Source organism: Bubalus bubalis, chromosome 5 (assembly GCF_019923935.1).
Source record: "Bubalus bubalis isolate 160015118507 breed Murrah chromosome 5, NDDB_SH_1, whole genome shotgun sequence".
Lineage (NCBI taxonomy): Eukaryota > Metazoa > Chordata > Mammalia > Artiodactyla > Bovidae > Bubalus > Bubalus bubalis.
The window spans coordinates 102631443-102650189 of record NC_059161.1 but is presented as its reverse complement, the minus strand read 5'-3'; the positions used below and the strand labels follow the sequence as shown (position 1 = coordinate 102650189).

At 38.8% G+C, this 18747-nt stretch overlaps 1 protein-coding gene across 11 annotated transcripts in view; it reads left to right on the top strand.

Moving 5' to 3' along the window:
• Positions 1-18747, top strand: part of GAS2 (growth arrest specific 2) — a 176214-nt gene that overhangs the window by 21907 nt on the left and 135560 nt on the right. For 8 of the 11 annotated variants that reach the window (XM_044943460.2, XM_044943457.2, XM_044943461.2 and 5 more), the window contains exon 2: positions 18299-18463. In XM_044943460.2, coding sequence (XP_044799395.1) covers positions 18319-18463 — 145 coding nt within the window. In that variant the 5' untranslated portion in view covers positions 18299-18318. Of the gene's footprint in view, positions 1-9594; positions 9729-9848; positions 10037-11501; positions 11685-18298; positions 18464-18747 lie in introns of those variants that run through there. The other 3 variants (XM_044943458.2, XM_044943459.2, XM_044943456.2) reach the window with 3 other exon arrangements.

Sequence of the window (18747 nt, the reverse complement as noted above, 5' to 3'; positions counted from 1 at the left end):
TGTAGTCCATGGGGTCACTAGAGTCAGACATGACTTGGCGACTCAACTACCACTACCAAACTATTTTACATGTATTATTATTATTTTATATAATGTTCAAGAATGCTCAAACTACCACACAATTGCACTCATCTCACATGCTAGTAAAGTAATGCTCAAAATTCTCCAAGCCAGGCTTCAGCAATATGTGAACCGTGAACTTCCTGATGTTCAAGCTGGTTTTAGAAAAGGCAGAGGAACCAGAGATCAATTGCCAACATCTCCTGGATCATGGAAAAAGCAAGAGAGTTCCAGAAAAGCATCTATTTCTGCTTTATTGACTATGCCAAAGCCTTTGACTGTGTGGATCACAATAAACTGTGGAAAATTCTGCAAGAGATGGGAATACCAGACCACCTGATCTGCCTCTTGAGAAATTTGTATGCAGGTCAGGAAGCAACAGTTAGAACTGGACATGGAACAGCAGACTGGTTCCAAATAGGAAAAGGAGTTCGTCAAGGCTGTATATTGTCACCCTGTTTATTTAACTTCTATGCAGAGTACATCATGAGAAATGCTGGGCTGGAAGAAGCACAAGCTGGAATCAAGATTACCGGGAGAAATACCAGTCACCTCAGATATGCAGATGACACCACCCTTATGGCAGAAAGTGAAGAGGAACTAAAAAGCCTCTTGATGAAAGTGAAAGTGGAGAGTGAAAAAGTTGGCTTAAAGCTCAACATTCAGAAAACGAAGATCATGGCATCTGGTCCCACCACTTCATGGGAAACAGATGGGGAAACAGTGGAAACAGTGTCAGACTTTATTTTTTGGGGCTCCAAAATCACTACAGATGGTGACTGCAGCCATGAAATTAAAAGGCGCTTACTCCTTGGAAGGAAAGTTATGACCAACCTAGATAGCATATTGAAAAGCAGAGACATTACTTTGCCAACAAAGGTTCGTCTAGTCAAGGCTATGGTTTTTCCAATGGTCATGTATGGATGTGAGAGTTGGACTGTGAAGAAGGCTGAACGCCGAAGAATTGATGCTTTTGAACTGTGGTGTTGGAGAAGACTCTTGAGAGTCCGTTGAACTGCAAGGAGATCCAACCAGTCCATTCTGAAGGAGATCAGCCCTGTGATTTCTTTGGAAGGAATGATGCTGAAGCTGAAACTCCAATACTTTGGCCACCTCATGTGAAGAGTTGACTCATTGGAAAAGACTCTGATGCTGGGAGGGATTGGGGGCAAGAGGAGAAGGGGACGGCAGAGGATGAGATGGCTGGATGGCATCACTGACTTGATGGACGTGAGTCTGAGTGAACTCTGGGAGTTGGTGATGGACAGGGAGGCCTGGTGTGCTGCGATTCATGGGGTCGCAAAGAGTCAGACAGGACTGAGCGACTGATCTGATCTGATCTGATCTGATATAATGTTTAACTGATGCCTATGAGAGGGGCTATTTGTTAACTCCACTTCACAGATGTGGAAATTGATAGAAAGGTTAAGTAATTTGCTATGGTTTTCAGCAAGTGAAGAAGTTAGAACCTGACCTGTCTGTCTCCAAATCTGGACTCGGTTATTATTTTAACTGCCGTGACAATTACTAGCATAATTAGTATGTCTGTTCCTCGGCAGCTTCAGTGGGAATAATGGTCACTGAAATCTCTTTGCAAATGGCTCGAGAGTCCATGTGGCTATGGTGGTAACAGCGGGAGGGCACCAGTTCCTAATGCCAAGAGAAGCCCCAGTGACCCTGACCCTTTCCTGCACAGTTCATTCACTTCGATTTAGATGTACTATTTTCTTGGCTTGTTGCTCACTCTACGCTTTGATACTAGGAAAGCCCTTTGATAAGTTTACGACTCATTTCTCTAAATGTTTCATATAAATCAGCAGTAGCAAAGATTCCATGTTTGTGTAAGTTACAGTCTCAGTAATGGAAGTTTCAGCAAGTTTTCTCATCTTTCAGCAAAATACAGATGGTCCTCAGCTTTGGATGGTTCAACTTATGATTTTTTGATTTTAAGATGGTGCCAAAGCAAAACACATTCAGTAGAATGTGTTTCAAATTCTTCAAATTTTGAATTTTTATCTTTTCTCAGGCTGGTGATATTCTGTTACTCTCTCATGATGCGGGGCAGCCACAGCTCCTCATCAGTCATGTGACCATCCATGTAAACAGCTGCTACAATCACAACCATCCTGTACCCATGCAACCATTCTATTTTTCACTTTTAGCACAGTCATCGATAAATTTCATGAGATTTTCAATACTGCATTATAAAATAGGCTGTGTGTTAGATGAGTTTGTCCAACTATAAGCTAATGTAACTGTTCTGTGCGTGTTTAATATAGGTTAGGCTAAGCTATGACATTTGGTAGGTTAGGTATATTAAATTAACTTACAATATTTTCAGCTTAAATGACACAAGTAACCCCATTATAAGGGGAGGAAAACTTATCCTAAATTTATAATTATCAGGGTTAAAAACAAATGGATAACTGTACCAATGTCTACTTGCAGTAGAGTCCCAAGAAATGTGACAGTAAAATTTCACTTATAATGTAAATGTGTCTATCCACAATGATGCAAAATTAATAGCTGTTGCCATCTTTACAGAGGGATTTCCATTTAGTTCCCTTTTGATGGGCACAGTTCCCCCTTCTGTCTCATCAACCTGCTTGAACCTCGTCAACCTTAGGGAGTTCCTGCTCTCTAGAGACTTACAATTTAGTACAGGAGATAGATGCATAAGAAAACAATCACAATACTACATTCTCAATGAGGTATAAAAGAAATAGAAAATATCCCAGAGCCTTGGACCCAGAGGTACAGCAACGTTCTGCCAGGGAGATCAAGAAAACCACAAAGAGGGTGATGATTAAGCTGATCTTCATGGAAGAAGAAATCTGATTTCTTCAAAGGGAGAAAGTAAAAGGTAAAGATCATTCGAGTCAGCATGAGCAAAGGCATGGAGGTGTGAGGTGTACAGTGTTGGGGATATTGTGACGGACATTACATCATGTCATCTGCTGAGAATATATGTATGCACATCTGTTCTGTTCTTTATAATGAAACCATCTGTTCATTGATGTCCTACCTCAATTTTGATTGATTTTCTCCTCAGCTTAGTTTTTAAGTCACATTTTTTTTTTTTCAAATTGTGGGTTATGAAATAAATTTAGTAGCTCCACAGCAGCATTTCTTTTCAACTGAATGGCACAGAAAAGATTAAAACCAAACAGAAAAATATCAGAGTGCATTAATTGGGGAAGGTAAGTACTGTTTTGTGAAACATGTTTTGGTTGTGTTCTGAGTGTGGTTTCATATGTCTTTTCCATAATTTATTTCTTATTGTGGATCATGGTAAAAAAAAATTTTTTTTGAAAGCCCCTGAAGTAGTAATATTTTCTATTACTTTTTACTCACTCATAGTATTGGTTATGATTAAACCTTGAGTCCAAATCAACCTTGGTTTTTAATGAAGTGACAGGTGACATAGACTGACCTCATTTATAAACCTGGCACAGAGGCATGCATCTGTTTTACTGAAATCTACTTGCATTTAACCAGATGAAATGATTCGAACTTGGAAATGAAACCATCATTTATACTGTTATTTTAACGTTAGTTTTTTCTATTCCAGTTCCAAACTACTAAATTCAAAACAATATATAAAAATCTAACCAATTAAGTAGTAAGCCTCCTAATAGATTGGCTTCTTCTATAATGGTCATCTGTCCATTCAGCAGTTATTTATTGAGCGCCTACTCTAAGGCTTAATGGTATTTAAGATGCTGGAGATGAAAGCAGTGTTAAAAAAAAACAAAGTTATAAAAATATTTCATTTAGACATTAAATTCAAACTTCTTTCAATTAGGATAGCATGATATTTTAATAAAAGATTTAATAAAAGAAACAAACCACACAAATTTTGGAAAAATAACACAACTCTGACCTACACAAGAAAATCACATAACTGTATATATTGCATAGGATATTTTTAAACTAGACAAGATAAATGATATATTTCATGAAATGATTTCAATCTATCCCCTGTGTAAAAATTAGAAGACATATGCTCATACATAACACACATTTTGCAAAAATATGGGTTTTGCCCAGTAGGGAACGGATATCTGTGCTACTGTTGTGTTATACTTACAAAGTTTAAAGTTCTCCATTGAGAGTAAGTTGCATATCAAACTGATAGTAAATCTTAAACTTTTCCTGAGAAATTTCTCCCATTTAATTTATCCTTTGTAGTTTTATATATGAACAATGATGAAAAGTAATAGCATTGACTTTTTATCCCTAACAGTATTTGTAATTTTCATAGTAGGACTTATAAAGTCCACTTTGTCTTACGACATTTGAAAAATTTTATTTCAATGTAAAGCAATTGAAGGCCTATATCACAGGCCAAGACACTAGCTAGGTAGGAAAATATATTTTGCATCCCTAATAAATTATTTCAATAAAACATAAATAAATGTTTTCACTTATTACATTGCTTTAAGTTAGTGAATCATCTAATTATTACATTTCTTCAGCACCATTGCTTGTCTTTATGCTGCTTTCTGTATCATTTTTCTTACATCTAAAGCTATCACTTGTCATCTTTACATGCCCTTTTGAAGCTATTCAGAGATGGAAGAACGTCTTGGTCACCTTTGGAAATTTATTTTACTTTAATCCAGTGTCTCTTCCCACATTATTTAACTTATTTCAAAATTCTCGGTAATCTCCATCATGTATTGAAGGTTTTTCCCACTTTTTAGAATAAGTGAGTGTAATTATTTACATGAGTGGGGAGTTGGGGTTGAGGAGTGAGGGGAAGTTAGCCTATAAGTAAGGAAAAAAAAATAATTGTATTGATCACTTTAAACATATATGTATATATACACTCATATGTATATATACTTACATTTAGAGAAAAGGCATGGTTCCTGTTCAAGACAACATTGAAAGTTGAGACACCTGAAACACATAGTAACCCAGGAATTCTCAATATTAGAGTCTCCAAAACTGTGATAACTTAAAGAGGAAAAAAAAGTTTGTTTTCTTTAAATTTGGTTTGACTTTTTTTTTATTAACTAGATTGTCTTTAGTTTTTCTTATTAACTAGATTGTCTTTAGTTTTGATTATTAACTAGATTGTCTTTAGTTTTATTAACTAGATTGTCTTTAGGCAATGCCAAAGAGTGCTCAAACTACAGACAATTGCACTCATCTCCCATGCTAGTAAAGTAATGCTCAAAATTCTCCAAGCCAGGCTTCAGCAATACATGAACCGTGAACTTCCAGATGTTCAAGCTGGTTTTAGAAAAGGCAGAGGAACCAGAGATCAAATTGCCAACATCTACTAGATCATCGAAAAAGCAAGAGAGTTCCAGAAAAACATCTATTTCTGTTTTATTGACTATGCCAAAGCCTTTGACTGTGTGGATCACAATAAACTGTGGAAAATTCTGCAAGAGATGGGAATACCAGACCACCTGATCTGCCTCTTGAGAAATTTGTATGCAGGTCTGGAAGCAACAGTTAGAACTGGACATGGAACAACAGACTGGTTCCAAATAGGAAAAGGAGTACGTCAAGGCTGTATATTGTCACCCTGCTTATTTAACTTATATGCAGAGTACATCTTGAGAAACGCTGGGCTGGAAGAAGCTCAAGCTGGAATCAAGATTGCCAGGAGAAATATCAATAACCTCAGATATGCAGATGACACCACCCTTATGGCAGAAAGTGAGGAGGAACTAAAAAGCCTCCTGATGAAAGTGAAAGAGGAGAGTGAAAAAGTTGGCTTAAAACTCAACATTCAGAAAATGAAGATCATGGCATCTGGTCCCATCACTTCATGGGAAATAGATGTGGAAACAGTGGAAACAGTGTCAGACTTTATTTTTGGAGGCTCCAAAATCACTACAGATGGTGACTGCAGCCATGAAATTAAAAGACGCTTACTCCTTGGAAGAAAAGTTATGACCAACCTAGATAGCATATTGAAAAGCAGAGACAGTACTTGCCAACAAAGGTCCGTCTAGTCAAGGCTATGGTTTTTCCTGTGGTCATGTATGGGATGTGAGAGTTGGACTGTGAAGAAAGCTGAACACCGAAGAATTGGTGCTTTTGAACTGTGGTGTTGGAGAAGACTCCTGAGAGTCCCTTGGACTGCAAGGAGATCCAACCAGTCCATCCTAAAGGAGATCAGCCCTGGGATTTCTTTGGAAGGAATGATGCTAAAGCTGAAACTCCAGTACTTTGGCCACCTGATGTGAAGAGTTGACTCATTGGAAAAGACTCTGATGCTGGGAGGGATTGGGGGCAGGAGGAGAAGGGGACGGCAGAGGATGAGATGGCTGGATGGCATCACTGACTCGATGTACGTGAGTCTGAGTGAACTCTGGGAGTTGGTGATGGACAGGGAAGCCTGGCGTGCTGAGATTCATGGGGGTCGCAAAGAGTCGGACATGACTGAGCTACTGAACTGAACTGAACTAAGATTGTCTTTATTGTCTAGACAATAATTTACACTCACTGAACACTTTTTTTTTAATTTGTAGAAAATTGCCTTACAATTTTTTTGTTGGTTTCTGCTGTACAGCAGTGCTAGTCAGCCATAATTTTAAATATATATATATATATATATATGTAATTATGTGTGTGTGGGTGTATGTGTGTGTCTGTGTGTATAGATATGTATAAGTATAGTTTTATATATATCCCCTCCTGAGCCTCCCTTCCCTCCCCTCATCCCATCTCTCTAGATCATCACAGAGTGCCAGATGTTCCCAGTGTTATTTAGCAACTTCCTGCTAACAATCTGTTTTAAACATGATAATATATATGTGTCAATGCTACTTTCTCTATTCATCCCACCCTCCCCTTCCCACTCTGTGTCCAAAGTCCATTCTCTACTAGGTTCATCAGTAACATTTTTCTAGATTCCATAGATAGATGTTAATATATGATAGTTGTTTTTCTGACTGACTTCACTCTGTATAAAAGGCTCTAGGTTCATCCACCTTCATTACAACTGACTCAGATTTGTTCCTTTTTATGGCTGAGTCATATTCCATTGTATAAATGTACCACGACTTCTTTATCCATTCATCTGTCTATGGACATCTAGGATGCTTCCATGTGCTAGCTATTATAAACATTGCTGTGATGAACATTGGGGCACATGGGTCTTTTAGAATTATGGTTTTCTCAGTGTGTATGCCCAGTAGTGGGATTGCAGGTTCATATGGTAGATGTATTCCTAGTTTTTTAAAGAAAAGGCCATACTGTTTTCCATAGTGGTTGTATCAGTTTACATCCCAACTTATGCCATTATGTTTCAAGAATGTATTTAGACACTTTTCACTCCATTAGGTGAGACATTAGCTTCCTTGACCTTCACATGAGGGAAGTTATCATCGAGTCACTAGGATTTCCTAACACAAATGTGTTTAGGTCGAGAACAAGGCAAGACAATTCTCAGACAAAAAGGTTTTCTGAAAAATTTTTATAAGTAACTGATTGGAATACATAAGTAGAAATTTGATTTTCAAAAACACAAAATAAAGATCAAGTGGAAAAAATCAAATGAAAATCCATTTTGCTGCCTCTTCAGAAATCTTTTGTTACTTCTCTTTTGTCACCAGAAGAATATTCAGTATTCAGTATCAACTCTTAGATACTAAAAGAGAAAATACATATTTCTCCTAGTATTTTTCTTTTGGCTTTTGCTCAAAGGACAGAGGATCTGATATAATGGAGAATTTAAAATGTAAAATACCTGGAAGAAAGAGGCATAAAAGGGAGTAATTTGAATGATGATCCTCTCCCAGTGCTTCTGGAAGACTCCTGATTGTCCCAAGTTGGGATTAACAAAATCCCTTAATCAACAAAATTATTGTCTTTGCACTTCACTTTTTAAAATATCAATATTGAATGATGTGACAAGAAAATTTAGATAGATAGTAGAAGAGATTCTGAGCTTTGAAAATCTAGGTGTTAAACTTTTTAAACTTTTATTATATGCTTTGGATATACTTAATTTATTGGCTGGTGATATTTTGATCATGAAAAATTGTCAAGGATGTTTGATTTTACTTCCATTTTGTAGGTTTAGAAACTAACAGTTCTTTGTTGGGGCTCTAGGAACACTCATATCTATCTGGTTAAATTTTGAAAAAATGTTATTTTGACAGTGATTACTCAAATTCATCAGTAATCCATTCTGTATGTTTTGTTCTTATTGAGGCATATGTAAGCAGTAAGGTAGGCCTTTTTATGATGCCGTTTCTCCTTAAAATGAGGAATGGCTTCCCCACCCCCCCTTTTATGGGGACGCCCAAGGAGAAATATGGAGCTAACGGCAATACCCAATTGAACTAAAATAAAAAGCTTAGAGTTCAGTTTCACCAAACTTTTCCATCTGTTTTCTCCCCTTCTTCATGATTTGCCCTGCTACTACAACCAAAGAACTGATTAAGTTTCTAGATGTTTTAGAGCAAATAACCATTTCCAGATGAAAGCAACAATAAGTGCAAAATGCATTTTTCCAATTATATCTAAAATTATCCACATCACTTGGCTGGTGTCCACACACGGGTAGTTTCTTTTGTGTGTGTGAGGTGTGGGGGAGGTTGGGGTGGGCTGGTGGTACATTGTGCTTAGTCGCTCAGTTGTGTCGGACTCTCTGTGAAGCCATGGACTGTAGAATCCATGGGGGTTCTCCAGGCAAGAATACTGGAGTGGGTTGCCATGCCCTCCTCCAGGAGATCTTCCCAATCCAGGCATGGAACCCAGGTTTCCCGCATTGCAGGCAGATTCTTTACCGTCTGAGCCACCAGGGAAGCCCAAGAACACTGGAGTGGATAATCTATCCCTTCTCCAGGAGATCTTCTCCACCCAGGAGTCAAACAGGAGTCTCCTGCATTTGTAGGCACATCCCTTATCAGCTGAGCTTCACCGTTTTAAACATGGTATCCAAGACAAGATTAGAATACCTGTGCCATACCATCCTTGGATGGAGATGCTTGTGAAACTGATGAACAGATGAACAATAACAACAACAAAAAGTGATCCTTTTCAACAACATTCCACGGAAAGGAGTAACTGGAGGGAATTAGGACCCTGAGTTCAAGAGGTCACATGCCTACTAGAGGTGAAGGAGACAGACAGTTGCACGTCTGTCTGCTTCACAGGAAGACTTTTCATCTCAGAATAGTGCCCTAATAAACAACAGTTGGAGAAAATTGTCTATGACATTCAACGTAATGCTGAGCCCAGACTAAGAGAAGGAAAGGTGGAATTGTATTTCCTTGTGTAAAGCAAAAACAGCCGCCATGAATAACAGCCTCATACAATCTGATATTTAAAGGGAATTGTAAGAAATCAAACTGTTCAATTTGGAACGAAGAGTGGCCGAAGTTACTGGAAAGCTCATGTCTCCGAGTCTGCAAAAATCACTGGCCAGGAAAGCAAAACTTTTCCAACACCCAATTTTAATATTGTGCTAAAGCCATTGCCTCTGTGAAAAACCCCGAGTTAAATATGATCTCCACCCGCCCCCCCCACACCCCCGCCCCTCCCGCCCCCTTCTCTCTTAGGTTAGTGTTTGGGGGACCTGGAGGGGGCTGGAGCTTGGCCCCAACCTCGGAATTGCTGCCAAGGGCTTGTAATACAATCTCTCCCCGTTTGAAGGGTAAATCAGTGTCAACTGCGTTTGCTGTCCACCAGAAAAAGTAAGCATTTGACTTCCGCTCGGTCTGCGTGGACTGATGAAATGTAGGAAATCTGTTTTCTGGCAGCGGGGCGGGGGTAAAAATCGTTTTCCCAAACAGCACCGAGAGGAGCCATCAGAGAAGTATGAAGAGGGGCCGTGCGGCTGGAGCTGCCGCCGCCGCCGCCGCCGCCGCCGGGCTGCTTGGGTGCGGAGAGCTGCTGCAGCAGCACGCGCGCAGGGAGGGGGCCGGCCCCGAGACGCCGCGCGAGCCCAGCCCGCAGCCCCGGCGCCGCTGAGCGCCGCCAGCAGCCCAGCTCCGGACGTGGGGTGAGCAGGCGGGCGGGCCCCGCTCGCAGACGCCGCCGCCGCCACCCGCTTGCCGCCGCGGTGCGCGCACTCTGCATCCCAGCCCGGGGGACGGCGGGGGCGGTGGGGGCGTCCTGGCAAATAACCTCGGGGACGCGGCTGGGAAGGGTGGCGTGCTGCGGACTGCGGGACGGGCTCTGGCGCTGGGTGGGTGATCACTGCGGTGGGGGACCCTCTGACTCCCCGGAAGCAACCATGTGTTCCTCATCCCTATTGTGGAGGAGTCCCAGCGACCGCCGCCTAGAGAAGCCCCCGCTGGGGGCGGCTCAGCCAACCAGCTACCGAAGTAGGGACTTCTAATTAGCACGATCCAAAATGCACACTTAGGCAGTCGTGCAGAAGGGTCCGTGTCTGCTTGCTCAGCGTTGTCTCTCATGGAGGAGAGGAGGGCGGAGGGGGGATGGTATTAGTGGATTGATCCTGAGTGTTTTACTTGAGTCCGGGGGGGAGGACGGGATGGGAGGAAACAATGCGACACGCGCGATTTGGGGTGATGCTGTGTCCCATTGATGAATTTGACAGAGTTGAGCTTTTATTACATGGATAAACAAACGCTAGGTTAGCCTATGAATCAACCTCCTTTGGGGAGATTTTTGGATCCAAAGAGCAAGGTTTTGGAATCTGGAATTGTTTGGGGAGCCGAAGAGCCAGCTTGGCTTTGTAAGCATTAACTATCCTGGCAAGATTAAATTCTATAAGCAGAATAAACTGCCATTAGCCTAGCCCAGGGACTTCCTGGGGGATCAGATGGCAAGGCATCCGCCTGCAATGCGGGAGACCTGGGTTCCATCCCTGGGTTGGGAAGATCCCTTGCAGGAGGGCAGGGCAACCCACTCCAGTATTGTTGACTGGAGAATCTTCATAGACAGAGGAGACTGGAGGGCTACAGTCCATGGGGTCGCCAAGAGTCGGTCGTGACTGAGCGACTAAACACACACACACACACAGCCTAGCCCAGACATCCATAGAGGAGACAAAAGCAGAGGTTAACATTGTTTTCTACCTTATGGTGTAATGGGGTTAGGGAGAGGGAGTGGTTGTCCATTTTTCTCTCGTTAAACTTTTTGGAAATCAAAGCCTTTCCTCCCTACCACCCTTTTCATCTTCATCCTCTCAGCCCCTGCATCTTCATCCTCTTACAGTCAAGTGTTTGCAAAACTTTACCATCTCTCTTGTCATCTTCTTCCTCTCCCCAGGATCCCTCTCCAGGAAAGCCAGATCAACTCTGGGAGATCTTTGCCCAGGAAATAAGATCTGCATGTGTACAGGAACACCCATTAGGCTGCCTAGTGTTAAATAAAGGCTCAGACAGGTCGGAGGTGCCAGGCAGGCAGAGGAAGTCCACCTTCCCTCCCCACCTATCCCCTGAGATTCACAGAGGCCAGGCTGAGAACCATCCCATCTGCTCACTGCCTTTCTCTCCCAGCCTCTTAGCAGTGTGGACACTGATTAACTCCAGCTGGAATCTGGTTTGCCCAGCCTGTCTTTGAAATTGATCAATGAGTTCCTTCTCAAGGAATGCTCCCCCCTAACTGTGGAGGAGGAGGAGGTGGTGACTGTGGTGGTCCTCTCCAACATGGGCATCCTGGTTCTCAGTGCCTAAGACAAGGTAAGGGACAGATATCCGAGGCATGGGACAGGCAGCCTTTGCAATGCACACTGCAGGCTTTGCATACGCTCCCTGAGTGGGCTCTGAAAGCTTGCATTTCAGCTTGTGTGCTGCTAAACTTGGGGTTTAGTTCTTCATTTTAGCCCTAACCACCATACTTTGTGATGTGGGCTGTACTTTGCTGGGAAATAAATTTACAAGACACACTTTCATCTGGTACAAAAGGTTATGTGACTGCCACTGAGTTTCCTAGTATCTTGGTAGGAAATCTTAGTTAAACTTGCAGTTATGGCACAATGTCAGTTCTTCTATTTAAGTATCTTATGCATAATTTTAGGAAGGCCAAGGTTACCTTGGTTGAAGTCAAACAATGAGACTCTAACAAATTTGTTTGCAGAGGGAGTTAAAACTGGAGCCTGTGGTAAGGTTATTTTGGTATCTTTGTGGTTTTGATATGGTGGTACAGAGATCCTGCTGTTTCCTTTAATTTCTGCTAGACAGCTATCAAGATTTTCCACTCAGTGTTTTCTGACTAGAGAAAAGAACTGGAGAAAGGTAGAAAATATCTCTTGGCAAAAAGAGTAAGATGCTTGTGTAATGTTTCTGTCCTAAATCTTTTCAGAGTCAAGTCAGTTGAGTTTTTACTTACGCTCTCCCCTTACATGAGAGTACATATATATTCAACAGAATGTAGAACTCTGCTAACTCTCAACTACATTATAGTTATGGAAAACAGAAATCTTTTTTATTGCAAACAATGCACACACACACATACGTACACATACAACATCATCTTTTTATGAATTAAAGTTCAACTTAGATGAATTTGGATGTAAGTCCTTAAATATTCTAATTGATTAATGACTTTCAGATGGCTTTCTATTCAAATAAAGTCTGAAATTTATCTGGTAGGAGTCCAAGAACGAGCTAAATTGTTTGAAAAAATGGTTTAGTAGAATTTAAAAAAACAGCAAAGCTTTAAATATCTTTTATGCCAAGAAAATATAAGAAATTAATTCCCACTCAGTCTTAATTTTTTGGTTATGATTTGAGATGGAATTATTATTGCGGGTGTACCATCATTTGGTTCAAGGCAAATCATCATGGGGCTGAACGGTAAGAAAGAAACTCCTGAAAGAGAGTTAGCATTCTTTGAGTGTTAGCATATCCTAGCAGGAGGGCTTGGATAGGATACCTTTAATGACTGTGACTAAATAGACTTGTTACTTCGGCCAAAACATCTTAAGCCTACAGTCCCTTTTTAATTACCAGGAATTTGGCTGGTAAGTCTAAGATCCATTTGAGTTTAAAGATTTCATTACATAATTAGAAAAAGTAGTAACTAGTGTCATTTTGCCTTTATGCTTGGCACTTTTCAATTTCAGACAAGTTGCTCACTCCCCTTAGCCAGAAGCAAAGGTCCATTTACAAGATCTAAAATTACCTTCCTGGTTAAATTTTGGACTTTTATTCTCTGTAAAATTTTGCATTCCTGACATTGGTTGAGAATATATAGCTTTGTAGAGCTATTATTGGTCAGCCAAAATGAATCCCATAGATGTAAAGAACTCAGAATGATGAAAGAGCCATCTAGAGCCACCCTTGGTTGTTAATTTTTGAGTCTAACTTGAAAGATAGCATTTTCTACATTGGGAATTTTGAAGGGTGTTTGACTTAAGGTGTTTTTATTTATTTATTTTTCATTTTAAAAGAGTGTTATTGGCCTATTAAATTTGTTTTCTTCATGCTTTACTCCTATAGCACACAAAACTGACTAGATAAAAGTGAGGTCAATTCTCTAAATTAGAACAAAGGTGGCCTGTAGTGATAGGACCCTTGACTGTGGGTTCATTAGCACTCTGTTTTAAATGGCCACAGTTAGGCATCTGTGTGTGTGTCTGTTGGGGGGGAGTGACATCTGTCACATTTAATTTAAAAGATACGGCATTCCTCGATCTTAATGGCTTATAAGTCTTTGCTGCTAAAATGAAGTGTAATATGTTACCAAAATTTGCTGTCAAAAACACAGGTAAATTACCCATTTTGGAGCTCAACATTTCATTCATCATCTTGGGGTCTTCATACCTCTCAATATGAAGAAAAGTTGGGATTTTCAATTATTTATGGTTTTATTTCACCAATACTTTATCTTTTTTTTTTGGCTGTACCATTCCTTTTCCAAAATCTTAGTTCCCTGACCAGGGATTGAACCCGCCCCTCAGTAGTGAAAGTGCAGAGTGCTAACCACTGGGACTGCCAGGAATTCTTCATCAATACTTTATCAGTTTTCATTTCTCCCCCTTATCCTTTGTCTTTTCTTAGTGATTTAGAGTTCTACAAAGTATCCCTATTTTGTTACAAAATTTCTTTTCTTTTAAAAATAAGTCAATGGAAGCTTTATTTTGGCATCTTTCCTATGGTGATGATTTCAATTTAGCAAGTATTTGTTGAATATAAAATATATGCCAAATACTAACACAAATATTTCATTTTCACAAGTATATGTGAGGTGTTAGCCTCCAATGTACATACTGGAGAACTCCAGTACAAAGAGAAAAAGACACAGGGCTAGAATAGAACAACTACTAAATAGCAAGGTGGTACAGCTAGTATTTGACTTCAGAACTTCTGATTCCAGCTCTAATATTCTATTAATAAGGCTTCTTAACAGAATTAAATATCAGACAGTAGGGGTACATGTTTCACTTTGTTCTTATTTTTCTTTCTTTCCAATTTATTTTCCATGCAATAATGTGATTTTTAAAAATAACATCAACAAAGACTAGAGATAGATCAGAAACCATTTTGATTATAATCAAAGAACACCTCTAGGTGGCAAAAGTCTAGGTAACTTTTCTTCAGAGTCAAAACTGATGTCTTCAGCTGGGATTCTGAAACAACAGACTAAACCAAGTCTTTAAACATGTGATATTTTACTTACGGAGTCATTAATTTTTTCTTCTTCCCCCTGGGCTAGTTCAAGTCTCATCATATTCATAATGATTATTCCAGAATCACGTCTATGGAAAGAAAGAAAAAAAATACACACACACACATTCTTTGAAGAATTTTGTATTAAATTTCTGCATGTTTTTCCCTTTAAGTTTTATTTTTCTGAATTCCGAATCCTGAGGGTTGATTTATCCATTTTTCGATAGACCCATAAAGTTTGGAGAAGCCATAGAAGAAGCTTTTGAATCCTTACTCCGTTTTTTCAAAGCATAGATTTTGCTTTGTATTACCAAAGTTACTTACCAAGTTTTAAAATATTTAGATTATAGAAATTTTAATAGTAACATCTTCCAGTATTTAGATATGTTCTAGAAGAAAGTTTTTTCTTTCTTCAAAACCTATTTTTTTTCAAGTCAGTATATCGTTCATCATTTCATTTCCTATCTTTAAAAGCTACCCCTTGGCATCTCTAGTGGTTTTCACATACTTTTGAATATATTCAAAAGATCAGAAATGACATTTTCCTTGTAATCTGTTCTTTGTGAGCTAATTCAACTCATTCAGATGGATTAAACATTTGTTGAAAATTATAAAACATTTATAATCCTGTAGTGATCTTTTTATCTGGATAATTTAAATTTATTTGAACTTTGCTCACCCCAATTTAATCCTTTCATTTGGAAACTGCTTCACCATGGGTAGTTCTTTCACAGTCCAAATTTTGGTCCTGCTAGTTGGGTCCATGCCCATCGTTCCTGTTCATATCTCAGCCTCATTTAAATCCAAGACCACCAAGTAGTGACTCTCAGCTAAACCGTAGAGTCAAGCCAAGTTTGACGATGTTTTAAAATGTGAAAAAAGGATCAGAAGAATTTGGATGAAAATCCTAAGTTTTTTTCAAAAGGGACTTAAACAAGAAGAGTTCCTTAAACAAGAGTCCCTATCTATGAGTGACTTTGCTGCTGCTGCTGCTAAGTCGCTTCAGTCGTGTCCGAATCTGTGTGACCCCATAGACGGCAGCCCACCAGGCTCCCCTGTACTTGGGATTCTCCAGGCAAGAACACTTAGATGTCTACATATTTGGCATATGTTTAATCGTTTAACTTCTATCAGATGCCAATTGCCCACTAAACTTTTCTCCACCTTTGTCACCTGGGAAAATATGATTCTGTTTTTTTTTTTTTTTCATTTTTTAAATATAATTTTGATTATACACAAAGCAGTATAACAAGCATTGCTGAATTATTGTTTTGACTTAATAATCATCTGTAAATATTAGAAGATAGTTTGAATTACATTTCTGGCAAAATATGGGACAGACTACATGAGAAATAAATGTGCCACTGTCAAGGAAAATAAAAACTTCACTGTTTAGAAGTATTGAGGGGACAGATTGTGTCCCTCTGGCTCATTGAAACTGTTACATGCCATTAGGCTTACTGTAAACTATCCCTTGATGAATTCTCTGCTGGACAATGAGCTTAAGAATTTGAGGTGTCTTCTTGCTTTTACAAAGCAGAATAGGACTCTGATGCTTCAATGGAAGTTGCAGAGCCCATAATAGGATGTAGGTAAAGTTACTGAACTCCCACTTCTCACTTTCAGGAGAGTAGTGGGAGAGATTGTGTCTTGAGAAGAAAGGCATTTTAGAGGTAACCCTTTTAAGATTTCAATTAGTTATTTAAATGTATGAATCATGTGCTTAAATGTATTATTAAAATGCTTGTTTCTGAGGCTAGCTTAGCTTGTAGGGATCCTAAACACCTACCGGGAGGTGTTTTGTTTTACTGGTATTGGACCTATTTTTTAAAGAACTAGGGCAAAAATATTTTAGGCTTCTGGTTTAGTCACAGGTTTTGGAAAAAACTTTTAGGACTTTATATGAATAATCTCATGATAAATTGCAAAATAAAATAGACAATTGCAATATCCTGGCACCTATAATGACAATTTAGTAGAATAGGGCAAGGGGTGATAAAATATTGCACATTTTCACTAGTTACCACTTTAGAGATTTACAGAAGATATTTTCAAAGAAAATTTGTAGTAATTCTTTTTGTGCAAAAAAAGAATTCAAAGCATAATTTGTTTGGAAATGAAATTGTGCTTTTAAATTATATATTGATGGCACTTTTTAGGTATTTATCGTGCTCCCTGCAGCCTTTTCTAAGGCTGCAGCAAAATGTTTGGAAGACCATCACATTTTACATTTTTGTGAATACCAATGTCTTATTTTTTTTTAAAGCTGTCTTTAAAAGACAAAAATTAACCTAGGCTGAGAAACGTTTGAGATTAATTGGAAAAGAATGCTATGTAAGGTTTCAAATTTTAAAACCAACAAGGCTATATACAACTTATACCAGTAAACTTAAAGTACCATTAGTAATAAATATAGCTGAAAACCCTCTTATAGCATATAAACCTTACTTCTTGCCAGTTGCAAACATTTTCCTTTTATTCAGTCATAATACGTTTGGTTATTTTATAGGCACTATTTGCATATAGAATGGAGTTAAACACATAGTTAAACTTATGAGTTTATTACTTTACTGCCCCATTATTATATCTATAGTCTGAGGTCGTATAAATAATGCAAAAAATGAATGTAGTGTTACATTCAAGGCCAACTATATATTTATACATTTTTTCCCCCTGCAACCCACTTTGAGGACTGTGTTACTCATAGGTGAGTGAATTTATTTCTTGTTGTGTAGATATATGTAATTACTTTTATGCTAAAGATGATTACAAATAAACCCTGGTATGCAAAACTTATGAAGTGGGAAGGTACAAAGTAAGACAAAAGAAAATCTGTGATGATATTTATTAGAATTAAGGTGTAATTCCTGAATTACAATATGGGTACTTGATGAAACTATTATAAAATGTATCATTCTGAAAACAGTAATGGTCTTAGGGTATGAAGACCCAAGTTCAAACCTGACTCTGCCATGATCTAACCCTATGATTTTGGTTGAGTCACCATTCCTCTTTGGGTTTTGTTTCCATTAACTATATATGCATACTTATAGCAGATTCATGTTTTTGCTGCAGAAATTAACACAACACTGTAAAGCAATTATTCTTCAATTAAAAATTTTTTAAAAAGTGCAAGCTCCCCTGTGTCCCACCCAACTCTTTTAAAGTGTAAGTACATGATCGCTTGGCCATCTCTAAAGAACCAAGTGCTATGCTTAATCTCATAGGTAATAGTTTGAAGAGTAGTGATCATATGTCGATAAGAAATTTTCTAAATACTGTCATTGCTAGTATTCAGTCCTAAAATTCTGTGGAAATTTATGGCTTCAAAAATTAACCCAAACAATGGAGGTTTACAATTTGGATACCAAAATTTTAATGGAATTTCTTGCTTTTAAAACTGACTTTTTTCCATATATGATGTTTTCTACAAGCATAGAGCTTACTGTTTGATTTTTCTATTTGACCTTTGATTGCTGCTGTTTCTGACCAAATAGTTGGTCAAAACTAACAAGGGCCAGTACTGATAGAGCAAACGGTTGTTTCCTGGGGGGGTTAATAATTAATAACCTGACTTGTCATCCAAACGTCTGCAGATCGTGTTCCTTACTGTGCCATTTTTAGCAAGGTTTTAACAAGAGAAGTCTGTATAAAAAGCAATTGCTCTTTTGTTTCCAAAACAGGTATTACAAGTGGATAAATAATGTGCACTGCTCTGAGCCCAAAGGTACGCAGTGGACCTGGCCTTTCTGATATGCATCAGTATAGCCAGTGGCTGGCCAGCAGACATGAAGCTAATTTGCTGCCGATGAAAGAAGATCTGGCCTTGTGGTTAACCAATCTGTTAGGTAAGGTTATAAGACCTCGTTTTGTCAGCAAAGATAACAAGTGTATTCCCCCTGCTCCTGTAATATCCTTCTCCTAAGCATGTGACAGCACCTTAGAAAGAAAAACTTTCATCAGTTTCATTTTGCCTCTGGGATACCTGAAGCACATGGAAAATTTAAATGGATTTCCCAATGTCTCTTACATTAACTGTGCTTAGTTATTCCAATATAATGCATTGGATTGTGGAACTATGTGGTCAAATTGCTTATTTTATCTACACGCTTGCTGATCTGATTTATTTTTA